This window comes from Sorex araneus, chromosome 5 (assembly GCF_027595985.1).
Source record: "Sorex araneus isolate mSorAra2 chromosome 5, mSorAra2.pri, whole genome shotgun sequence".
Taxonomy (NCBI): Eukaryota; Metazoa; Chordata; class Mammalia; order Eulipotyphla; family Soricidae; genus Sorex; species Sorex araneus.
This window is the reverse complement of record NC_073306.1, coordinates 54,168,058-54,194,540: the sequence shown is the minus strand read 5'-3', so window position 1 is coordinate 54,194,540 and position 26,483 is coordinate 54,168,058. Positions and strand designations below refer to the sequence as shown.

At 46.1% G+C, this 26,483-nt stretch overlaps 1 protein-coding gene across 2 annotated transcripts in view; it reads right to left on the bottom strand.

Annotated features, from left to right (window-relative positions):
- Positions 1–19,679: 19,679 nt before the first annotated feature.
- LOC101558750 (phospholipase A2, membrane associated) overlaps positions 19,680–26,483 on the bottom strand; it is a 65,503-nt gene continuing 58,699 nt past the window's right edge. The window contains exons 1-5 of one of the 2 annotated variants that reach the window (XM_055139820.1): positions 22,980–23,029; positions 21,916–21,965; positions 21,559–21,703; positions 21,191–21,297; positions 19,680–19,945 (exon numbers count right to left, since the gene is read on the bottom strand). In XM_055139820.1, coding sequence (XP_054995795.1) covers positions 19,803–19,945; positions 21,191–21,297; positions 21,559–21,703; positions 21,916–21,955 — 435 coding nt within the window. In that variant the 5' untranslated portion in view covers positions 21,956–21,965; positions 22,980–23,029 and the 3' untranslated portion in view covers positions 19,680–19,802. Of the gene's footprint in view, positions 19,946–21,190; positions 21,298–21,558; positions 21,704–21,915; positions 21,966–22,979; positions 23,030–26,483 lie in introns of those variants that run through there. The other variant, XM_004603391.2, reaches the window with a different exon arrangement.

Below are 26,483 nucleotides of genomic sequence, written 5' to 3'. Positions count from 1 at the left end.
GGACAAAAGGAACAAATTGACACATTAACACTTTTAATTAAGCCTTAGCTTTTTTGGAGCCAGAATGACTATCAGACCTCCAGATATTTAGATTTTTGCTTTAGATTTTTCTTCATAAAAAAGATAGAGCTTAGATACCGTGAAACATAAACTATGACTCAAACATAAACAGAGCCACAACATATAACAAACTCAAACTCAAAACCACCGCATATCACAATATAAAGAATGCTGGGCACACGGATAAACTACCAACTCCTTCTCCCAAGTCCTGGAGTGGTGCTGGGATGGGAGAAAGAGCTCAAACCTAGGTCTCTAAAACTTCTAGACTGCATGTTGCTCTGATGTCTAGCAACAACTGGGCTAGTCCTGCTTGTTACCTAGTTAAACCAGATTTGTTTGTGTACAGTAATTTCTACTCCACACTATAAGTAGGCCTCAACCTTCCAGAGGTGTCACACAAGGTGGTAATTTCCATTTCTCAGTGCACTTTGGGAGGACACAATAGGCATAGGTGGTCACAAATAGATGAAGGATGAATCAATCATAGAACTGGGCTAAAGTCTACTCTATTCCCATCCTAGAGAGTGTTCACAGAATTGCTCCAAGTCCATATGGAAATGGAGTCCTGGAGGGGAAGAAAGGCATTGCCCCAAGTCACTTTGCCCATTCACAGAGACAGGTGACCACACACACACACACACACACACACACACACACACACACACACACACACACACACACACACACACACTTTGATGACTAACTCCCAGCTGTTCTCTGACCTGCGGAGTGGTGTGAGGAGCAGCTGCCGTGGTCTGGGAAAGAGGAGGGGCCAGGTGTCTGTACAAAGAGGCCCTGCTGGCTTACTGGCCTACCTGCTAGCTTCCTGATCCTTGCAGTGTACTCTTCTCCTGGCTGACTCACCCAACTGTAACAGTGAAAAGTTTGGTTCCACTGCCCCCCGAGAGCCAACTGAATAGGAGACATGGTAATGGACTGAGTAGGAGCATTCCTGGCAATAAACATACAGCAGGTTTGAAGTCAGCCGACTCTGACCTCAAAACAAGCATCTCGTCTACCTGGTCACAAGAATTGGTTAAAAGGGGAAAAGGACAGGAAAAAAACAGTCACGTGCAAACTAGTGGACACCACAATAAGCAAATTACCATGTGGGCTGTTCCCTTAAGGCACATTCATCTTATCAACAAATCTAAATAAAGTAAAGGGTTAGGCTTGTGGGGGAAGAGTAAATTGAAGAGCTTTGGAGCAAAGACAGTTCTTGTCTAGTACTAACCATGAAGGGCTGGATCGATAGCACAGGGCATTTGCCTTGCATGTGGCCAACCTGAGTATCTCGCCCTCATGGCAGAGCCTGGAAAACTACTGTGGTATATTCGATATGCCGAAAACAGTAACAAGTCTCAAAATGGAGATGTTACTGGTGCCCGCTCAAGCAAATCGATGAGCAATGGGATGACAGTGACAGTGACAGTGACTGATTATTGGCCAGGTTTTTGGGTTTTTTTTGGTGGGGGGGGGTCACACCTGGAGATGCACAGGGGTTACTCCTGGGGTTGCACTCAGGAATTACTCCTGGCGGTGCTCAGGGGACCATATGGGATGCTGGGAATTGAACCCGGGTCGGCTGCATGAAAGGCAAATGCCCTACCCACTGTGCTATCACTTCAGCCCCATTGGCCAGGTTTTACCAGATGCTCTTCTCTTCCTAAAGGATACTCCAAACAGTGATTTAAAAAGCATCTTTAGAGGGCTGAGTGTTAGTGCAGCAGGTAAGATGCTTCCCTTGCATGCAACTGATTTGGGTTTGATCCCCAGTACCCCTTATGGTTTTCTGAGCCCCTAGGAGTTATTCCTGAGTGCAGAACCAGAACTAAGTCTGAGTACCACTGGGTGTGACTCTCCCCCAGAATGCCCTTATTCATTGGTTTATCTATTTTCTTTCCCTTTCTTTTCTCTTGTTGTAACTATGACCCATCGCACACTTGGATGTTGTGCTTACACCATATTTGTGCAGTTGTGCCAGAAATCAGTTGATATGGTGTAGTGTCAGGGGCGACAAACTGCAGTGCACCAGAATCATGATCAGTGCATGTGGGGTGGTGCTACAGATTAAACTCATGTCTTCAAGCTTGCAAATAGGCACTCTGCCACTGCCTATCCATGGGTTCAGATATCTAGAAACCTTGGTGGACCACCTAGGACTTTCAATCACCCAATTATAAAAAGTTGTATTTTCTCTCCTATTTTATTGAATAGAAATGTATCTTGTTTAACACTTGATACAGATGGGGTCAAAGTGATAGTACACTTTGGGCGTGCTTTGCATACAGCTGACCCAGGTTCCATCTCTGGCACCCCATATGATCCCCTGAGCCCTGTTCAGGAATGATCCTTAATACAGAGCCAAGAATCAGCCCTGAGTATTGCAGGGTGTGACCCCAAAACCAAAACAACAGCAAACCCCTCAAAAAAAACTTCACTTGATTCAACAACTTGAATCTCATAGGTAGAACTTTGGAAACCCATCTGCATGACCACCACATAAAATGAGATAGACCTTTAATCTCAGGACTGGGAAATGGTTTTGATGAGAGAGCAAACTACTCACTCAGCACAGGTACAAAAAATTCTTACTCCAAGTGGCTCAAGATGGTAAAATATTGCACAAAATCACCCAAATCCTTAAACATATTCAAGGTCTATCTCCAAGACCACTGACAAAAGTTTCAAATTTGGGCCCTGACCATGGAGTCTAATTCAAACTACTGCTAAAGTCACTGGGGTAGCTTCTGCTTCAATAATTGCCCAAGACGCATGCTGTCTGGGTTCCAATGCTGCGGCCCCTAACTTAGAGCATGAAGTTACTGTCATCACCATGGACTCTGAATCCCCAAACTCATTGTCAGATTGTAGTGTAAACCCAAACAGCTTTTCCCTTTCTTACGTGTAATGTAAGAGCCCAACTAAAGCTTTGATAACAAAGGCTCTTGCCTCAAAGAGGCATCCACTTCAAAGATGCTATCTTGATTGAACTGAAGAGATGCACGCTTAGGTAAAGAACCAGGCCACCTGCCACCATGTCGGCTCCATTGTTCCAGAGATCCTGGTTGGTTTATTTAACTGACCATATGGGATACTTCTTTTTTCTTTGCACACTTTAGTAGTTTTAGTATATTTCTTTCTAGTCTACCAGGAATCAGCCAGGAAAAACCTAGAAAACTCCCTTTAACACCACTGTACACACACCTGAATCACTCACATGTATATTTTCCCCCCTTCCTCCCCCCCACCCCCTGACCTCATAGGTAATCATGGGTGTATTGTGCTTGTCCAAGTTCTGTAAATAATAAACCTTCCACCTTGCCCTGTACCCCCACCTCCAGTTTCATTATTGTTACTATAGAAAAGTGTCTTCTAACCTTAGAAAGACCAGCATGGGCTATTTCAATTACAGCATTCATTATTGATAGGCTAACAAAGGAAGGATCTGAGAGGTAGCCTCTGACAAGTTCTGCGAAGGTGCCAGAATGGTGCTGATGTCTGTGACTTCTCCAAACTTCTGCAGCCCTCGGGCATTAATAGGATGACTTTCTGAAGGAGAGACTCTTTAAGGAGAGTGGGAGTTCAGAATAGTGAAGGTCATTGTTCAGAAGTCTCAGGCCAAGTGCCACTGAGAGGGGAATTGGTGTCCTATTAGGAATTCTTGTTCCTTGATGGATGTGGAAAGTGGTTGTGTAGTGCATATGTCTGCACACATGTGTGTATATTTCCACATGCAGAGAAGAATGCAGGCATGTAATTTGGTATGTAGAAGTGTGTGTATGGACAGTGTGATTATAAGTGTAGGGTTGTGGTAACATCCACACTAATCAATGAATCAAGTGTGTATTGGCATGTGTGTTCAAGTGTGTGTGCAAGCATATATGTATAGTCATGTGTGTACACAAGCTATATGTATGTGCACAAACATATATACACAGACTGTGCAGCATTTATGTACAGGCATGTGTATGTGAAGGAATATATGCATGTACCAGCATGTGAGTACAGGCATGTGTGTGCAGCTAGTGTTGTAGGCCTATGTGCATGAAGGCATGTGTGTGCTGGCACATGTAAGTGTGCAGGCATATATGTGTAGAAATATGTGTTTGTGCAAAAGGTAGGAAAGTCTTCAAAGTGAGACCGCAGTGTTGTATTAATTCTGAGGAAAACAAGTGATCAGTGTCTAGGCATAAAATACCGAACCAAGAATCCAGGGTGAGGCCAGCAAGTTCTGTTCTGGGACCACGGGAATCTGCCAGTCCATTTTTTTAAAAATTAATTTTATTGAATCACCATAAGATAGTTACAAGCTTTCATGTTTGAGTTACAATCTCACAATGATCAAACACCCATCCCTCCACCAGTGCACATTCCCCACCACCAATATCCTGGGTATACCCCCCTTTCCCACCCTCCCCCTGCCTCTATGACAGACAATATTCCCTATACTCTCTATCTACTTTTGGGCATTATGGCTTGCAACACAGACACTGAGAGGTCATCATGTTTGGTCCATTATCTACTTTCGGCACGCATCTCCCATCCTAACTAGTTCTTCCAACCATTATTTTCTTAGTGATCCCTTCTCTATTCCATCTGCCTTCTCCCCTCTGATCATGAAGCAGGCTTCCAGCTACAGGGCAATCCCCCTGACCCTTGTATCTATTGTCCTTGGGTGTCAGCCTCATGTGATGTTATTTTATACTCTACAAATGAGTGCAGTCCCTCTATGTCTGTCCCTCTCTTTCTGACTCATTTCACTTAGCATGATACTCTCCATGTCTATCCATTTATAAGCAAATTTCATGACTTCATCTCTCCTAACAGCTGAATAGTATTCCATTGTGTAGATGTACCAAAGTTTCTTTAACCAGTCATCTGTTTTAGGGCACTCGGGTTGTTTCCATATTTTGGCTATTGTGAACAGTGCTGCAATGAATATACAGGTACAGATGTCATTTCTACTGTGCTCTTTTGCATCCTCGGGATATATTCCCAGAAGTGGTATTGCTGGGTCATATGGAAGCTCAATTTCTAGTTTTTGAAGGACTGTCCATATTGTTTTCCAGAAAGGCTGGACCAGTCAGGAATCTGCCAGTCCATTGTCTGATTCAGCCGCCAACTTCCAGGGCTCTCAGGCTGGCAGGAGCATGGGGTGCATCTCACTGGGGAGTCCTGTGGGGAGCTGCCAGGGTCTGAGCCTGCACGTATGTGAAATGCCCAGCAGAGCTGGGAGGCCTCAGGGAGGCTCTGTGTGCATGTTGGTGTCCTTTGTGTGGTGGGGCCATAGCCTGGACACTGCCTGGAAGCGGGAGCCTGTCTGTTGTCACCCTGTGGACTCCAGAGTCTACAGGGTGTGGTGGAGGACCAGGAGAGCAGGAGCCGGAGCAGAAGTCGGCCCACCTGGAAGGGGAGTCAGGCCATTTGGTGTGTTTCCTCTCACAGGGCTCCCGGAATGAAGACCCTCTTGCTTCTGGCCATGATTGTGGCCTTTGATAAGAGCGGGCCTGGGTCTCTAGTAATGAGGGGACAGTCCAGTCGGCTGCTATTGTGGCTATGGAGGCTCAGGATCTCCCAAGGATGAGACAGGCCAGTGAGGACACCTCAGCCCTTCCTCCCCTCTGCACAGTTGTGACCTCAGCAGGGGAGTGCAGGAATAATGCTGCTTCCCTATAGATTCTTGGGGGGTTCGTTCAGGTCCTTGGGGGCTCAGGAGTAAGAATGTTGAAAACTCTTGTTTTAGAATAATCTGAAATCATATACCCACTTCCATTGGTCAAGAGTGCTATGGGGGCCCCAGGGTCCTCTAGAATTGCAGGGGACCAGCACAAATAGGGTTTTCTTGCTGCAGGTGTGCATGACTTGCTATCTCCACCTGATGGAAAAGCGGTGTGGGACCAAAGGTCTGAACTACAAAGGCTGATTGCAAGGGGAACCAAGTCATCTGTGGTAAGAAAGTGCCTGTGGGCCCACCCAGTCTCTCTGTGTGTAGGATGCGGTCACAGTGCTGGGCACAAGGATACAGGGGACAGTGGCCCAGCACCCATGGCCCTGGCTGAGTGGGAAGTGAAGATAATGAAAAGATGCTGCAGTGAAGAGTCTGATCCAAAATAAGGGAGAAGGGGGTGTTTTTCCCATAGTCCTATGGGCACACAGGCTATGTCCCCCGGAGTCTTTCAGGCTGTGTCCGAGTCAGGGAGTGAGGGACTGGCTTCCCAGAAGAGCACAGAGCAGGCCCCAAGGGTCATCAGGGAGTTGTCACAATTCAGTCGCCACAGGCCCCTGACCACTGTGCCTTCCCGGGGACTGTCTCCAGGGATTGGAACCCTTACCTCAGAGGAGTGGGCCGGGGGGCTGGGTGGGAGCAAAGTAGAGACTGAAGCAGAGAGACTGGAGACAGGTGGCTGAGAGGGGTTGCCCTGAAGGATTGTTCTGTCCCCACACGAACACTGCGAGTACATGTGACAACCATAAGGTCTCCCCCACCACCCCGGGCTCAGTCTGCTCAGACACTGACCCCCACCCTGACCTCTCCCCAGTCGTGGATCTTTAGCCCCTTTAGTGACAGCAGCAGGAGGTTCAGGGTCAGAGCTGGCGTGGGGCATTTCTCTCACAGAGCAGATATCAGGGAGAGGGCAGGGCAGGTGGGCAGCTCCACCAACCAGCCTCACACCAAGGACCAGCCTTCCCTCCATTTCCACACCATCCTGCTGGCCACCTACCCCCATGCCACCAAGACACACACTCTAGCCCCAAGGAAGGTGATTAAGGGCCACATTCATTCTTTTTTTTTAACTTTTTATTAGTGAATCACCTTGAGGTACAGTTATAGACTTAGAAACTTTCGTGCTTGCATTTCAGTCATACAGTGATCGAGTGCCCATCCCTCCACTAGTGCCCATCCCTCCACCAGTGCCCATTTTCCACCACCAATGGTCCCCAGCATCTCTCCCGCCATCCCCACCCCAACCTCCATCCACCCCACCCCTCCTCTGTGGCAGGGCATTCCCTTTTGCGCTCTCTCTCTCTCTCTCTCTCTCTTTCTCTCTCTCTCTCTCGCTCGCTCGCTCGCTCGCTCTCGCTCTCTCTCTCCTTTTGGGTATTGTGGTTTGCAGTAGAGGTATTAAGTGGCCATCATGTTCGGTCTAGAGATGCCAGCTGAAAGGGCCTAATTCTTAACAAACAGTCACTTGCTCTAGTGAGAGAACTGACTCTTCCCAGAAGTGCCTGCAGGCTTCTCTTGTGACCCTTTGTGCGGAGCAGAGCTCAGCTTTGCCCTGAGCATGTGTTATAAGGAGACAGTGGCAGCAGTAGGTGTCCCTAGGCCTGCCATGTGTCACCTGCACAGCAGAGTCTCGGTTTCCACTGTTGTCCTCACCTCCTGAGGGTCCATGTCTGTCTCCTGTGAATCAGGACCATCTTGGAGTACAGGTGTTTGTCTCACGATGGAACCTTCTGGAATCGAGGGGGGAGTATACTCCAAGAAGCCGAGTATCAATCAGTTCTCACCTTTGTTCATTTTCTTTTTTCAGCTAATCAGGACTCATGTAGAAAATCACTGTGTGAGTGTGACCAAAAACAAAAACGAAAACAAAAAACAAAAACCCCAAACTTGCCCTGTGCTTTAAGATGAACAAGAGCAGCTACAAAAAAAAAAAAAAAAAAAAAGTACCAGTTCTACAACAACAAGTCAACAAGAACTGCATAGGCAAGACCCTCCAGTGCTGAGAATTTATTTATTTATTATTATTTTTTTGCTTCTTGGGTCACACCCGGCAATGCACAGGGGTTACTCCTGGCTCTGCACTCAGGAATTACTCCTGGCGGTGCTCAGGGGACCATATGGGATGCTGGGATTTGAACCCGCATGCAAGGCAAACGCCCTACCCACTGTGCTATTGCTTCGGCCCCACAGTGCTGAGAATTTAATCTTCACAAGAAACCTGATCACCCTATGCTGACTGACATTTTTTCTTTCATTACCTCACTGCTCACCCTTATAAGTTGCCTGGAAAGGCAGAAACACCCCTCTCCCCACTGGCCTTCCCCAGACTCCCACAGAGAAGCCCAAATCCAGGCCTGGGCATCTGATAGCTCCCCCGTCCTCGGGCAGCAGAGTTGCCATTTCCACTGTTCTCCCCTCATGCCCATCTTCCTACCCAGCAGCAACAGCAGAAGCCCCAACCTCAGGGGTGGCTCTGAATTAAGCAACTTAGGAAAACTGGGTGTGAGTGTGTGTGCCTGTGGGTACAACCCCACTGTTGCTTATGTGTCGACAAAGCAGTACCTGACACTAGAGTGTGATGGGTTAGAAATATGAACTCATTTGTGGAGTATAGAATAGCACAAGATGAGCTGACACCCAAGGACAGTAGATACAAGGGCCAGGGGGATTGCCCCATAGCTGGAAGCCTGCTTCATGAGCGGAGGGGAGAAGGCACAGATGAAATAGAGAAGGGATAATTAAGAAAATGATGGCTGAAAGAATCAGTCGGGATGGGAGATGTGTGCTGAAAGTAGATAATGGACTGAACATGATGACCTCTCAATGTCTATGTTGCAAGATATAATGCCCAAAAGTAGAGAGAGAGTATGGGGAATATTGTCTGTCATGGAGGCAGGGGGAGGGTGGGAAAGGGGGGGTATACCCGGGATATTGGGGGTGGGGAATATGCACTGGTGGAGGGATGGGTATTTGATCATTGTGTAATTGTAACCCAAACCTGAAAGCTTCTAACTATCTCACAGTGATTCAATAAAGTATTCTTTAAAAAGGAAAGAAATATGGACTATGTGAGACTCAGTGTGACGTCCCCAGGCCCCCACTCTAAATCTAGCTCCTCATATAAATGGCTTGGGTTCCACTGTGTCCTCTGTGTGGACACTTGGAGAGGGAAGGGATGTGGCCCCGGCTGTGATCATGCATCACTGTGGTCATTATCAGAGGGGAAAGTCAGAGTTTCACTCCCTGGGCCAGAGCAGCTCCAGCCGGCCTTTGGGAAAATAAGAATGCTGCTCTTGATGCTTGGGGAAGCCAAAGGCCCTGTCTTCTGCATGATCTGGTCTGTGTTGCCAGACTGGTAAGGGGGTCAGGCAGTGCAATGCTGGCACCAGCTGATTCCTCAGGGCATCTCCTTACCAAGGGCGAGTTCCTGGACAGCTTCCATCCCCACCCTGTCCCTGTGCAGAGACCTCAAGGGTATCATTCTAGTTAATGCTCGCTACAGCCTTCAGAAATTATTTTTCTTCTTTAAATTTTTTAAAAATTGAATCACCGTGAGACAGCCTACTGCAAAACTGTTCATGACTGGGTTTCAGTCATACAGTGTCCCAACACCCATCTCTTCACCCGCTTCACCATGTACATTTCCCAGTCCCAATGTACCCAATCTTCCTCCCTCCCCAGCTTTCTCCCCATCCCCTCAATCTGCCTCTGTGGTAGACACTCTCTCTCTCTCCCTCTTTCTTTCTCTCTTTCTCTCTCTTCCCTTCCCTTCCCTTCCCTTCCGTTCCCTTCCCTTCCCTTCCCTTCCCTTCCGTTCCCTTCCCTTCCCTTCCCTTCCCTTCCCTTCCCTTCCCTTCCCTTCCGTTCCCTTCCCTTCCCTTCCCTTCCCTTCCCTTCCCTTCCCTTCCCTTCCCTTCCCTTCCCTTCCCTTCCCTTCCCTTCCCTTCCCTTCCCTTTTCTCCCCCTCTCCCCATCCCCACTCCTTTTAGGCATTGTGGTTTGTAATACAAATACTGAAAGGTTATTATGTATATCCCTTTACCTACTTTCAATACTCAGTTCTTGTCCAGAGTGATCATTTCCAACTATTATTGTCATACTATTTCCTTCTCCATCTTATCTACCCTCCGTCTCCCACACTCTTGAGGTAGATTCCAGCCATTGACAAATCCTCCTGCCTTCCTTGGCCTTGCTTCCGGAAATTCATAACAGCAAGAGACCCTGCATTCATTTTGGCACTGGGACCTACCAGTTATGCAGCAGGTCTTTGCCACCCTGAGTATTATTCCTGCTCCTGTCATCTAGGGTCGTGCTGGGACAGTCCTACCTGCTTCAGCCCCAGCCACATCTGATATTTCAGAGCCAGAGGCAGCACTGCTGGGCATGACTCCCCACACAAAGCACCATGCTCACGGGCTTTAGTCCTTGCACCGTCCGGCAGACTCTGCATGCATCACTGTTCCAGGCTTTCGGTGAATGTTTGGGGTACGAATGCCATTTTCTAGTTCTGTGCAGAGGCTTCACCTATTAGCACCAACCCTGATCATGTTCCCTCTCATATTGATAGGAGAAATAGGCTACACGGAGGCTCTGACAGGCCTCTGAGGAGCCAGGGGATAGCAATGCTCAAGATTCAGGGACTGGCATATCGATAAAACTATCTGTGTGTTAGTCTTTTGTCTCAGCTATTTATCAAATTTTATCTGTGAATGCACAGAGACACAGTGTGTGTGTGTGTGTGTGGTGTGTGTGTGGTGTGTGTGTGTGTATGTATGTGTGTTTTGAGAATAGGATTTATCACTATTGGTTGGTAACTGCAATGAAACAGGTTCCTCCGGGCCACCCACCAACCACACTTCTGAAACAGGTTCTCATTGGGAAAAAATGCTGAGATGTTACCCCAAGGTTGGCCCTGGTGGGATTGCTCTGATTTGATCAGATTCTAGTGCCTATTTAACCATTTTACTAGTGGATGGGTCTTGCACATTAAAAGGTTAGATGCAAAGGTCAACCACCTCTTAGCTATTCTGAAGACATGTTACACAAGAGCTTTGGGAGAGTTTGAATGTCTTCATACACTGGCCCAAACCCCTCCTGGCACTTACTATCTTTATATATTGAAAGAGATGAAGTGAAAACTTAAGTCCATGTAGATATTTATGCAAGAATAGTCAGTGCAGCTTTATTCAGTATCACTGTATCACTGTCGTCCTGTTGCTCATCGATTTGCTTGGGCAGGCACCAGTAACATCTCCGTTTGTCCCTGTTGAATTCAGGGTCAGGGGAATGAAGCCCATTATTGTTACTGTTTTTGGCATATCGAATACGCCATGGGTAGCGTGCCAGGCTCTGCCGTGCGAGATTCTACAGCTTTATTCAGTAATTTGCACAAATCCGTGATAATAGTGCACTCTGCAGAAAGGCCATGGTGCAAGAGACGGGGCAATTAGTCGTATGCAAGTGTGCTTGTACTTTGACTTCACCACCCCACGTGTGGGAATCCAAATCTAGTACTGTCCTTACCTGAAGATTGTTCTCTCTTTAACCCCGAATTGAAACATTTGTTTCTGGGATCCATAGGATTCAGCAGACTTCCAGTCCTAGAATCTATCATCTGATCAGTGTGGAACACCCACTTCTGAATTATTTCCATCCCTCAGATAGTGTAGCCGCAGTCCCCACTGCTCAAGCTACTTCTGGTCTGGATTGAATGTATCCTCTCCCCGTCTCACCCCCACTCCCAACACCACTTGCTCATGTGACGTGTGTCTCCTTCACTCAGGAAAATGAATTTGGGCAAGTACCTACACGTTGTGGAAGAAACTGGGGACACTATTACTATTGTCCCCTATTACCTTTCCTACTCTACTTTGCCCCAGTCCAACCCCATTCAAGGCTAGATGCAGTGTTTAGGATGACTTGCTAAGTATACATAAGCGCAGAAAATTCCAGAAGTCTGAGGTCATGGACTGGAAGTGGCCTGGGGCCGGGAGGCATACACTTAGTTTCAGAGTACTCATTGGGAGTACTCTTGTGTCACATGTCTTCAGAATGGCTAAGAGGTGGTTGACTTTTGCATCTAACCTTTTAATGTGCAAGACCCATCCACTAGTAAAATGGTTAAATAGGCACTAGAATCTGCTCAAATCAGAGCAATCCTACCAGTGCCAATCTTGGGGTAACATCTCAGTGAGTATAAAAGGCAGGGCTTTTGCCTGGGTCTAAGATGCTCCTCCTGCTCATTCTGGCTTGGGACGCTCTGAGAAAGGACTCTGGAGTAAAGGACTTTTCCCAAAGAAAAGGCTCTTTTGGGAAAGGCTAAGCCACTAGGAAACTTGGCCTGTGTTCTTCTCATTCTTCCTTGTGTACACTTTTATTTGATTCCCAGGAGAGTCATGAGACTTGTGGTCTCAAAAGACCTTGAAAACCAAATCCACACCATCTGAGCTTGTTGTGGAACAGTTTTTCCCCAAGATGCCCAGATGTTGCACACCAGGTCGGGGCAGACTTTCGGCAAAGGCTGTCAGGTGCAAGGAGAAACACCCCCCAGGAGCAGCTGATGGCTGTTCACTTTATTGCCAAATACACACATATTTTATAGAGGATCTCAGCTTTACAGGAAGGCCCAATCACATAAAGTTTAGCATTATTGGCCTATTACCTTTCTTACTCTGCCTTGCCCCAGTCCAACCCCATTCAAGGTTAGATGCTGTGGTTAGGATGACTTGCTAAGCATACATGACAGTTTCTGTGTCATAGGCGCATGTGACTAGGAAGTTGAGTGAGGCTCAAGGCCGGACACCTGGTGCTGACACCCTGTTCTTGCCAACTTTGCCCAGATACTCCCTTCTGCAGGGCCTCACTTCAGGACTGCTTCGCAAGATCAGGTCTTATCCTCTCCAGTGCCTTAGCCATGCTCCACGTGAGTTGCCCACAGCTTTGGGACACTTCCAAGTGGTGATCAAGGAGCCCAAAGGTCACTTCAGGTGATTCTCGGTCAACCTGGCTGGTGGCTCAAAATGAAGGCCTGTGGACATGGTGCCAGGGACCAGAAGGCCATTGGAGGGTGCTCACAGACACCCCACCCCCCAGAGCTATACCTGGTGATGCTCTGGCAGTCTTGTACCCTAACTTCTGTATTATCTCCCTGGACTCTGTGCTTCCCATGTTTACACCAAACCTGCCCAGGAGACTTTGCAAGGGGAAGACTTTCCATTCCCTGCAGGAGTCAACTCACATCAAGGATTTCACAAAGCCTGAAGACTGGAGAGAGCTTCGGAGAGAGTCTTTGCCAGTTTCCCACTGGGTTGTGTCTAGATTCTGACAAGAGAGTGACCATACAGTGACAACAGCAGCAGAATCAACGTCTCCATGTCTAGTTACTACTCTTACTTGGTCTCAGCTATCAGGACAGCATTTAATTATATTGATTATAATGATGATTTTATGATATAAAGGATCAAATCCAGGACCTCACATGCGCCTTACTGCTGACAGGCAACATTTTAATGGCTCTTCTCTTCGCTCTTTAAGGCATCCCCTCATGGCACCATTATTTACACATTCCCTGCAATGTCATTTTAATATACGTACTGAGAAAATTCAATATTCCAGGTGCAAAACCAAATACGAAGGATCCAGCAAAAGCTGAATAGGCTATCATTACTCCACTTCATGTTCCCACCTCCTTTGTCAAAAATAGTTGACCCAGGGGCCAGAGAGATAGAACAGTGGGCAGAGAGCTTTCTTTTGATATGGCTGATCTGGGCTTCAGCCCTAGCACCCCATATGGTCCCCCAAGCACTGCCAGGAATTATCCCTGAGCTCAGAGCCAGGAATAAGCTGGGCATAGCCAGTGTGTACCCCTCCCCCACCAAAAAAAAGTTCACCATGGATCTAGGGATTTGCCTTTGGGTATTCAATTCTAACTCATTATTCCTACACCATACTATTTTGATTATTATAAATTTAAAATATTTATAGTTTCAAGCCAGATAATAAGATATCTCTCAATTTCTTATTTCTCAGTAAGGCTTTGTCTATTTGGGGTGTCTTATGATTCCATGCACACTTTTATTATTGACCATTCTAAATCCTTGAAGAGTGTCATCAGAATTTGGGTGACATTTGTACTAAATCTACACAATAATTCATGCAGGATGATTATTTTGACAATAATAAAATTTCCAATCTGTGATCATGAATATTTTTTTCTATTTCTTAAGGTCTTCTCATTCATAAGTGACTTAAAGTTATCATGGTTTAGGTTTGTCACACCTTTTTGTTAGGTTGATTCCTAAGAATTTCAAGTTCTTGGATACTGTTTTGAATGGAGTAAATTCTTCAATTTCTTTGTCTTCTGGTTAATTATTTACATATAGGAATGCCATGTTTTGGGGGCCATAGGGGGCACACGGCAATGCTTACTCCTGTCTCTGCACTCCAGGATCTCTCCTTAGTGCTCAGGGGACCATACAAGGTTCTGGGGAACAAACCTGGGTTGGTCATATGCAAGGCAAGGGTCATACCCTCTTCTATTGCTCAGGCCCCATGTAATAGATTTTTGTGCACTGAATTTGCAGTCAGCTAATTTGCTGCATTAATGTTTCCAGGATGTTTTTAGTGGAATCTTTAGGGCCTCCTATGCACATTGTCATGTCATCTGCAAGAAGTGATCATTTGACTTCTTTTACATTTTTATTTCTTGGAATTCTTTTCTTGCCTCATTGCTATTCCTAGGACATTTAATACTATATTGGATAAAAGTGGAGACAGTGGACATCCTTGCCTTGTGCCTGACCTCAGATGAAATGCATTTAATTTTTCAACATTGAAAATGGTACTGGGGAAACTGGAAACCACATGTAAAACAGTGAAGTTAGATCCACAGTTCACACCCTACCAAAAAATCAATTCAAAATGGATAAAAGACCTTAAATTAGTCCAGAATTCATGAAATACATTGAGAAAAATATAGGCAGAACCTTCCAAGATTTGAGCCTCAAGTTGTTAGCAATGACATGATTCTATAGGCAAAGGCAAAAGAAACAAAAGTAAACAAATGACATTACAGCAAATTAAAAAGTTTCTACCTTGCAAAAGAAACACTGATTAAAACTAAAAGACAACCAACTGAATGGGATAAAATTTGTGCACTCAACACATCACATAAGGGGGTAATATCCTAGCTACATAAAAAACTGACAAAGATAAATGATAAAAAGTTCAAAGGCCCTATCAAAAGAGAGGAGAGGAAATGAACAGACACTTCTCTGAAGAAGACAGATTTCCTATAGGCACAAAAAGTTTACAACATCACTTACTACCGGGAATATCTAAATCAAGATGACAATGAGATATCTCACCCCAGTGAGAATGGCACATATGAAAAATAAGACTGGAAGTAATCTGTGTTAGCAGGGTGATGGTGAAAAAGGACTCTCATCTACTCCATGTACATTGTTTCAATTCTTATGAAAAACAGTATGGAGATTTCTCAGAAAAGCAAGACTAGAGCTATTAGGCAGCTTAGCAGTTCCACTTCTTGGTATCTATCCTGAAGACACAAAAAGATTCATTCAAAAGATTACACAATGATTATTTATTGCAGCACATACAATAGTGAGGGCATGGGATCAACCCAGAAGTCCAATAATAGATAATGAAGGTGTGGTATATATCCACAATGGATTACTATGCAGCTGCTAGGAATGATAAAAGCGTGCAATTCACTGCACCTTGGATAAAACTGTAGGATGTAATGTTAAGTAAAGTGAGTCATAAGAAGGACTTATTCATTATATATAATAACTGTATAAGAGAATGCAAGATATCAAAAGGGGTATTTCTAGACTACCCCTAACCATAGACTATGGAAATAAGAAGGACAAGAAAGAAGTTAAGGTGGGATGTAAGAAGTGGATGAGTAACAGGGAAGGGGACTGGGGTCCTAGGTGCATTAGTGGCATAGAGGTGTGGTATATGTACATATCTAAACCATTGAACCAACAGCATTGCAAAGATAAGTCTCAAGTCACAATAACCAAACTTAAAAATGCGACTACTAAGGAGATATTCTGGTGGATGGAAGGAAAGCTGAGGATATTGGTAGAGGAAGTTGACACTGGTGGTGTGAGTAATACTGGAACATTGTATGCCTGAAACTACAGTATGAACTTCGTAAATCATGGTGCCTTAATAAAAAATAAAAAAAGAAAAAGAGCTTGACAGTAAGTCCTGCCTCTCATCACTTCCAAGTCACTGGGAGAATAAAGCCCGTGAGCAGGTTCTAAGGGGAAGTGACAGTCAAGGGCAGAGTACAGGACATTGAGCAGGAAACATGGAGCACACACTTGATCAAGAGACCGTGGAAGAGACTGCAGGGGAAAAGCACTGGAAATGAGTTTGGGGACACAATTCAGCCTATAACATGAAAACCCCCAGCTATGATTATTTTCACATCCATTTACTTTCCTGTTTTGAAACTTTCTCTCATGAGACTATGATACATGCCTTTATGTCTGGCTCCTTCTGCTCACAAGAACAATGAGATTTATTAATTATTTTTGTATATTTGTGGTTTGTTTACTTAAAACACACTGAGAGTCAGAGGTCAGAGTGATATCAGGTAGGATGTTTGTCCTGTACAAGACAGATCCGGGTTTGATCCCCAGCATCCCATATGGTCCCCCGAGCAATGCCAGGGGTAATTCCTGAGTGCAGAGGCAGGAGTAACCCATGAGCATCACCAGGTGTGGCCCAAAAGCCCAAAATTAAGAAAAATACTGAAGATCCCACACTGTGGTTATAGAACAATTTGTTTTCCATTTCCCTCTAACAGATATTTGAACTCTCTCCAGTTGGGAAAACTATGAATAAAGCTGCTCTGAGTATCCTTACATAAATATCTATATGGACATACATTTTCACTTCTTCTCTTTAAATATCTAGAGATAGGAAGTGTTGGGAGGGGTTAGTGGTAGAGTACAAAGACAGTTAAACTCTTTCTCAAAATCCTTGTCCCACTTAGATCCCTTCAGAATGGACAAGAGGTTTCTTGGCCTTCTTCATCTAATTGTTTCCTGTGCGTGACCCATTCACCAGCAAAATCAGGTCCTAGAATCTGATGAGTTCAGAGAAACCCCACCAGGGCCGATCTTGGGGGTACACACCTCAGCTCTCCATTCCAGTGAGACCTGCTTCAGAAGTGTGGCTGGCAGTGTCCCCCAGGAGCCATTGTAGTCACTCAGATAGTGATAAAGTCCCGTGCTATCCCCCACTCCTCTGACATACACATCGAGTCTGTGTTCACTTACAGTTAAAATTTCAGAGGTGAGTGGCTGAGACAAAAGATAAATAAGGGGGCTGGAGCAATAGTACAGCAGGTAGGGAACTTGCCTTGCATGCAGCCCATCCAGATTAAATTTCAGGTCCTTCATATGGTCTCCCAAACACCACTAGGACTGATCCTAAATGGAGAACTAGGAGTAAGACCTGAGTACCACTGGGTATAGCCCAAAGCAAACAAAAAAAGATAAACACACAGAGAGTTTGATCAATACACCATCTGTGTATCTGTGAGAACTACTGTCCCATTGGTTCTCACGGGCCAGCTGGAGTCCCCGTACAGACTTGCCAAAAGGCAGGTACTCACGTATTTGGATTTCCCCATATTCTCTAGTAAAAATGGCACCCCGGTGGAGATTAACTTACATTTCTCCTATCAAATATGAGAGGGAACATGATCAGGGCTGGTGCTAATAACTGAAGCCTCTTTGCAGAGAACTAGAAAATGGCTTCCCTAGCCCAAATATTCATAGAAAGCCAGGAACAGTGGTGCATGCAGAGTCTGCCGGACTGAGCAAGGACTAAAGCCCATAAGCATAGTGCTTTGTGTGGGGAATCATGCCCAGTAGTGCTGCCTCTGGCTCTAAAATATCAGATGTGGCTGGGGCTGAAGCAGTAGGACTGTCCCAGCACGACCCTGGATGACAGGAGCAGGAATAATACTCAGGGTGGCAAAGACCTGCTGCATAACTGGTAGGTCCCAGTGCCAAAATGAATGCAGGGTCTCTTGCTGTTATGAATTTCCAGAAATGGGGCCAGAGTGATAATACAGTGGGAGGTTGCTTGCCGTACATATGGCAGACCTGGATTTGACCCCTTGGTCAAATTTGAGCCCATCAGGAGTGATCCTGAGTGCAGAACCAGGTGAAAGCTCCAAGTACTGCTGGTGGGATCCTCACTCAAAGCAAAGCAAAACAAAACAAACAAAAAAAAAACCCTAACAAACAAAAACAACAACAAGAAGACGAATTTCCAGAGGTTGTAGTAGAGCACTGGCTAGGAAGATACTCTTGGAGTCTGCAGGGAGGTTTGTCCAAGAACTTGTCCTGGCTAAGAGGATCCCCTGAGGAGTCAGCTGGTAGCCAGCATTGCACTTACCCCTAGGCCCCTTCACTAGTCTGGCAACATAGGCGATGCAGAAAACAGGACCTGTGGCTTTCCCAAGCATCAGGAGCCACGTTCCCATTTTCCCAAAGAGCAGCCGGACCTGCTCTTGTTGGGGGTGAGACTCTGGCTTTCCCTGGTGATAATGATGACAGTGACCCATGAACACAGCTGGAGTCACATCCTTCACCCCTCCCTATGGCCCCAACAGAACACACCATGGAACCCAAGCCACCTCCGTTTAGATGAGGAGCCAGTCTTAGAGTGGAAGCTGGGGACTTCACGCTGAATCTCACAGTCTATATATTTAGTTCCTTACGCTCTAGTATCAGTACTAATTTGTTGTCACACAATAACTGTGGGACTGTACACCCAGGCACACACACTCACACCCAGTTTTTCAATGAGCTGCTTTATTCAGAGCCACCCTCTTAAGGTGGGGCAGCTGCTGCTGGAAAGATGGAGTTGGGGGTGAGATCCCTGGAAACTGGGATTCTGCTGCCTGGGGAAGGGGGAAGAGTCGGACTCCTGGGCCCAGCTTTGGGATTCTCTGTGAGAACCTGGGGAGCCGGGCTGGGAGAGGGGTGCTCTGTGTATGGTGCAATACAATTCTGGACAGAAGTGAACTCCCCTTGAGACTTTTCTTCTTTGGACAAAACATTCCTCTTTTTTTTTTTTTGGTTTTTGGATCACACCTGGTGATGCACAGGGGTTACTCCTGGCTCTGCACTCAGGAATTACCCCTGGCAGTGCTCAGGGGACCATATGGGATGCTGGGATTTGAACCTGGGTCGGCTGCGTGCAAGGCAAACGCCCTACCCGCTGTGCTATCACTCCAGTCCCCCCAAAACATTCCTCTTGAGTGTGGAAGCACCGAGGGAGTCTTCTCTAATTCGCCCTCCAGCCTCTTGTTGAAGCTGTTCTGGTAAGTTAGGGACCTTACCAAGGGTGCCCTGGAATTCTTTAACTGGTCATAGTCAATGATAAATTTTTATCTCCAGAATAATAAGTGATAAATTTTTATCTCAAGGATTGCGTTTTGTTCACACCTAAAATACTTCCTACCTCAGATCTCTTTGGGAATGACCTGGAACCCACCGAATGACAAATGCTGCCTTCTACCTACTGCCGAAATCAATTCTCCTTTAACAAAGGTATTCTGCTTGTTGAAAGCATATAAACCAAAAGGCTGTGCTGAAATGGGGAAGAAGATGAAAAATATACTGTCTGAATTCTTCCGCAGAGCAGCTGGAAACTTAACCTCTTCCTTTGGGGCCAGAGAGTGCTCACAGGGTTAAGGGCATGCTTTGCCTTCATTTCAGTAGGACGGAATTTGATTTTTGCACCGAAAGGTCCCCTGAGCAATGCAAGAAGTAAAATCTCAGTGTGTTCCCCTTACCCTCCAGTAAAAACAGCAATGATGTAATTCTTCTTTTTATTCAAATATCAAAATTAATTATACTTAGTTGAAATTTCCAGGCAACTCGACCGGGGTCTGTAGAGGGAGTGTGAGAGAAGGAGAGTCAGCACCAGGTGGCAGATTTCTGGGGACACGAGGTTCTCAGCACTTGGGGGCCTTCCCACGACAATTTTTATTGTTATAGTATTTTAGCTTCTTATTGTAGCTTTTCTTGTTACTCTTAAAGCAGAGGGCAGCCTTTTTATCACATTCACACAGTTGTTTTCTGCACGAGTTCTGTTTGGCTGAAATAAGAAAGTGAACAGAGGTAAGAGGAGGTTAATATTCTGAGGCTTCTTGTAGAGCTCCAGCTGAATTCCAGAAGGTTCCATAGTGAGATAAACAGCTATATTCCTAATGGCCATGCGTCACTGGACACAGACCTGGGATTCTATGGAAGTGAATTCCCTGTGTTGGGGATACACAACAGCCCTGGAGACTGGAAAGACTCCTCCCAACCACTGTCTCCCGGAAACACACAAGCCAGGGTCAGAGAAGGGGAGGTACAAGGGGAGGTACTGGGTTGTGATGGGTTCATGACTTGGTTTCCCCAATTGCACTGGCTGGTCTCTAGGGAACATGTGCCCTTGCTCTGGACAGTGAGCCACAAGGGAGGCCTGTGAAGGCTTCTGGGAAGACAGAATTCCCTCTGTTAGAGAGACGGAGGAGTAGGGAAGTCTCTTCTTACACCACAGGCCTTGGTGGCATGGGGGTAGGTGGCCAGCAGGATTGTGTGAGAATGGGGGGGAAGGCTGGTCCTTGGTGTGAGGCTGGTTGGTGGAGCTGCCCACCTACCCCGCCCTCTCCCTGACATCTGCTCTGTGAGGAAAATGCCCCACACCAGCTCTGACCCTGAACCTCCTGCTGCTGTCACTGAAGGGGATAAAGATCCATGACCTGGGGGGAGGTCAGGGTGGGGGGTAGTGTCTGAGCAGACTGAGCCCAGAGTGGTGGGGGAGAGCCCCCGGTTGTCAAATGTATTCGCAGTGTTCATGTGGGGAACACAGCAATCCCTCAGGACACCCCCTCTCAGCCACCTCTCTCCAGTCTCCCTGCTTCAGTGTCTACTTTGCTCCCGCCCACCCAGCCCGCTCCTCTGAGGTGAGGGTCCCCACCCCTGGCACCCAGGAGGGTGCAGTGGTCAGGGGCGTGTGGTGACTGAATTATGACAACTCCCTCACGACCTGCTCTGTGCTCCTCTGGGAAAGCCAGTCCCTCACCCCCTGACTCGAAACAGACTGGAAGACTCAGGGACATCACCCCAGTCATAGCCCATGTGGCCCTCAGGCTGTGGAAAGGACACCCCCTCCTCCCTTATTTTGTATCAGACTCTTCACTGCAGTGTCTTTTCATTGTCTTCTCTTCCCACCCAGCCAGGAGCACGGGCGCTGGGCCATGTCCCCTCTAATGCAGTGGCTTGTGCCCATCACCCATCACCCATCACCGTGACCACATAGGCAGACTGGGTGGGGCCACAAGCTCTTGCTTACCACAGATGACTTGGTTTCCACGGTAAGTAACATCATAGTTCAGACGTTTGGTCTCACACCCCTTTTTTATCAGACGGCGGTAGCAACAGTCATGCGCAAAGCAGCACCTGCAACGGGAGAACCCTATTGGTGCTGGCTCCCTGCAACTCCAGACACACTGGTACCGCAAAATCACTCTTGACCACAGGTAGACTCAAGATTTCAGAATAGTCTAGAGCTGTGTTTCCAGCACGCTTGCTGCTTTTCGTGTGAGTTCTGTGTCTATGAGGAAGCAGCATTATTCTTGACCCCCCCCCCCCACTCCCCACCCCGTGGTCCTGCTGTGGTCACAAATCTGTAGAGTCGAGGAAGGGCTGGGGTGGCCTCACCTGTCTGTTGCATCCTTGGGAGATCCTTTGCCTCCGTAGCCACAGTAGCAACCATAGAAGCTGTAATCAGTGATCGGGTTCTTCCCTGTTACTTTCCCAATCATCGTTCCAAAATTCCACAAAGCGCCGTTGGCCTGCAGCAGGCCTAGAAAAAATATTTGCTGTGGTTGGTGCCAATGCACCTCCGTCCTCCCTCTCAGCCTCTCCCTGCTGCTCCCCTCCCACAGTCACTCTTTCTCCTTCTCAGGGAGGGTCTGATGCAGTGGGCAGAGAAACTGAGGCTGAGAATTCTTCGCCCATCTTCCCCCCTCCCCCAGGCTGTGCCCCTCATTGCTAGGGACCCAGGCTCCTTCTTACCGAAGGTCAAGATCATGGCCAGCAGCAGGAGGATCTTCATGCTGGGAGCTCTGTGAGGGGAAACACACTGATTGGCCTGGACTTCCCTTCCAGGTGGGGCAGCTTCTGCTCTGGCCCCTGCTCTCCTGCTCCTCCACCACACCCTGTAGACACTGGAGTCCATAGCCCCAGCACACGGAGGACACCAGCACGCACACAGAGCCCCCCTAAGCCGGGCATTTCACACACGTGCAGGCTCAGACCCAGACAGCTCCCCACAGGACACCCCAGTGAGATGCACCCCATGTTCCTGTCAGACTGAGACCCCTGGAGGCTGGAAGCTGGGTCACCGATGAACTGGCAGATCCCCGTGGTCCAGGTTGGCTATCTCCCTACACAAAGCTCAAAGCTCACGGCTCCATCCTGGAGCCCTGGTCTAGAATGCCATGCATGGACACTGATTGCTCTTATTTTCTTCAGTTTTATATAGTACCTTTTCTTTTAACACTACTTATCCTACATAGAACACACATGTCTGCAAATATATATATATATATATATATATATATATCACTGTCACTGTATCACTGTCATCCCATTGCTCATTGATTTGCTCGAGCAGGCACCAGTAATATCTCCATTGTGAGACTTGTTACTGTTTTTGGCATATCAAAAATGCCAAGGGTAGCTTGCCAGGCTCTGCCATGTGGGTAAGATACTCTCAGTAGCTTGCCAAACTCTCCGAGAAGGGCAGAGGAATCAAACTCAGGTCAGCTGCATGCAAGGCAAACACCCTACCCACTGTGCTATCGCTCCAGCCCTATACATATATATATATATGTATACACACATACACACATATATATGTGTATATATATATACATATATATACACACACGTGTGTGTGTGAAATGCCCAGCTTAGGGGAGCACTATGTGCATGCTGGTGTGTATATATATATATATATGCATATATATATACATATATATATGTATACACACACACACACACACACACACATCCAGACCAGCATAGCTATTCCCGATATGAGCCAAGAGGCAAGGAACCCCATAGGCAGCGAATACCTGGTATTCAGCTTTCAGAGGATTCTGACCCTGCTGCCTCCAACCACGAGCATCGTTATTCTGCTCTCCTGCTCCTTAAATTCAGCTACTTTCCGCAGTCGGTAGTTGCTGGAGTTTGCAAAGGTGGGTGTGGATTTGGCAAGCGGATGGATCCAAGACTCGCTTGCCCAAGTTCCCGGGTATTCCCCTTTTTTCCCCTCTTCAACTTCCGGATAGAGCTGAGGTTGGAAAAGCCTCCAGTGCCGTTAGCTGTTGCCAGCATTTGCGTTTGTGTTGTAACCTCTCCCAATTTGCTACTGCCTGAGTAATTCCCAAAGCAGGCTTGGGGTGTGACTGCTTGTCACCTCCCCACAACCACTTCCAAGAGGAGTCGGGACAGGGTGTTCTATGCTCACATGGTCAGAGAACTGTTGACTGAGAAGTTTCTTTCTCTGTGAATGTGGCCTTTGAGAAGAGAGAGGGAGTCCAGTGATCTTACCTGCTCCTTTTCTCAAATTAGTTCTGTACCTGGAAAAAGCCAGGGACTTTCCCCGACTGCTTCCTACCTCTCCCCAGTCCTCACCTGTTCATAGAAAATATTGAGGAAGTCCGGCTTCTCTTTCTGACTGACTTCTCTTTCTTTTTTTTTTATTTATTTTATTTTTGTAAATTTATTTATTTTTAATTAGAGAATCACCGTGAGGGTACAGTTACAGATCTATACACTTTTGTGCTTATACTTCCCTCATACAAAGTTTGGGAACCCATCCCTTCACCAGTGCCCATTCTCCACCACCCGTAAACCCAGCGTCCCTCCCACCCTCCCCAATCCCATCTCCCCCCCCACCCCACCCTGCCACTGTGGCAGGGAATTCCCTTCTGTTCTCTCTCTCTAATTAGCTGTTGTGGTTTGCAATAAAGGTGTTGAGTGGCCACTGTGCTCAGTCTCTAGCCCTCATTCAGCCCGCAACTCCCTTCCCCCACATGGCCTTCGACTACAATGTAGTTGGTGATCGCTTCTCTGAGTTGCCCTTTCCCCGGAACGTGAGGCCAGCCTCGAAGCCATGGGGTCAACCTCCTGGTACTTATTTCTACAGTTCTTGGGTGTTAGTCTCCCACTCTGTTATTCTATATACCATAGATGAGTGCAATCTTTCTATGTCTGTCTCTCTCTTTCTGACTCATTTCACTCAGCATGAAACTTTTCATGCCCATCCACTTAACTACAAAATTCTTGACCTCCTTTTTTCTAACAGCTGCATAGTATTCCATTGTATAGATGTACCAAAGTTTCCTCAACCAGTCATCCGTTCTGGGGCATTCGGGTTTTTTCCAGATTCTGGCTATTGTAAACAGTGCTGCGATGAAAATACATGTGCAGATGTTGTTTCGATTGTACTTTTTTGCCTCTCTGGGATATATTCCCAGCAGTGGTATTGCTGGGTCAAATGGGAATTCAATATCTAATTTTTTGAGAATCGTCCAAATTGTTTTCCAGAAGGGCTGAACCAGTCGGCATTCCCACCAGCAGTGAAGAAGGGTCCCTTTCTCCCCACATCCTCTCCAACAGCGGTTGCTTTTGTTCTTTTGGATGTGTGCTAGTCTCTGTGGTGTGAGGTGGTATCTCATGGTTGTTTTGATCTGCATCTCTCTGATGATTAGTGATGCAGAACACTTTTTCATGTTCCTTTTGGCCATTCATATTTCTTCCTTGGTAAAGTTTCTGTTCATTTCTTCGCCCCATTTTTTGATGGGGTTGGATGTTTTCTTCTTGTAGAGTTCAACCAGTGCTTTATATACCATTGATATCAACCCCTTATCTGATGGGTATTGTGTAAATATCCTTTCCCATTCTGTGGATAGTCTTTGTATTCTGGTCACTGTATCTTTTGCGGTGCAGAAGCTTTTTAGTTTAATGTAGTCCCATTTGTTGATCTCTGTTTTTACTAGGTTGCTTAGTTCCGTGTCACCTTTGAAGATACCTTTATCTTCAATATCGTGGAGGGTTTTGCCGACCTTGTCTTCAATGTACCTTATGGTTTGTGGTCTAATGTTGAGGTCTTTAATCCATTTTGATCTGACTTTTGTGCATGGTGTCAGGTCAAGGTCTAAGCCCATTTTTTTGCATGTGGTTGTCCAGTTGTGCCAGCACCATTTGTTAAAGAGGCTTTCCTTGCTCCACTTCACATCTCTTGCTCCCTTATCAAAGATTAGATGATCATACATTTGGGGTTGTGTGTAGGGATATTCCACCCTGTTCCATTGGTCTACCGCTCTGCCTTTGTTACAGTACCATGCTGTTTTAATTGTTACTGCTTTGTAGTAAAGTTTGAGGTTGGGGAGGGTGATGCCTCCCATCATCTTTTTCCCAAGAATTGTTTTAGCTATCCTTGGACGTTTGTTATTCCATATGAATTTTAGGATTGCTTGATCCATTTCTTTGAAGAATGTCATGGGTATACTTATAGGGATCGCATTGAATCTGTATAATGCTTTAGGGAGTATTGCCATTTTGACATTGATTCTCCCTATCCACGAGCAGGGTATATGTTTCCATTTCCTCATGTCCTCTTTGATTTCATGGAGAAGCGTTTTGTAGTTTTCTTTGTAAAGGTCTTTTACTTCCTTGGTTAAGCTGATTCCAAGGTACTTGATTTTCTGGGGCACGATTGTGAATGGGATTGCTTTTTTCATGTCCCTTTCCTCTGCCTCATTGTTTGCATATATGAAGGCCATGGATTTTTGGGTATTGATTTTGTAGCCTGCAACTTTACTGTATAAGTCTATTGTTTCTAAGAGTTTCTTAGTAGAGGTTTTAGGCTTCTCTAGATATAGTTTCATGTCGTCTGCAAATAGTGAGAGTTTGATTTCTTCCTTTCCTATCTGGATGCCCTTAATCTCTTTTTCTTGTCTAATAGCTATCGCAAGTACTTCCAGTACTATATTGAAGAGGAGTGGTGAGAGTGGGCATCCTTGTCTTGTGCCTGATCTCAGAGGAAAGGTCCTTAGTTTTTCCCCGTTGAGGATAATGCTTGCCGTAGGCTTGTGATAGATGGCTTCGACTATCTTGAGGAAAGTTCCTCCAAACCCCATTTTGGCGAGGGTTTTCATCATGAAAGGATGTTGGATTTTGTCAAATGCTTTCTCTGCATCTATTGATATGATCATATGGTTTTTATCTTTACTTTTGTTGATATGCTGGATTATGTTGATTGATTTCCGAATGTTAAACCATCCTTGCATCCCTGGGATGAATCCCACTTGGTCGTGATGTATGATCTTTTTGATGAGTTGTTGGATCCTATTTGCTAGTATTTTGTTGAGGATCTTCGCATTGGTGTTCATCAGGGAAATTGGTCTGTAATTTTCTTTCTTAGTGGTGTCTTTGTTTGCTTTTGGTATTAGGGAGATATGTGCGTCATAGAAACTGTTTGGGAGAGTTCCTGTTTTTTCAATTTCCTGGAAAAGTTTGAGGAAAACAGGCAATAGGTCTTCTTTAAATGTTTGGAAGAATTCGCCAGTGAA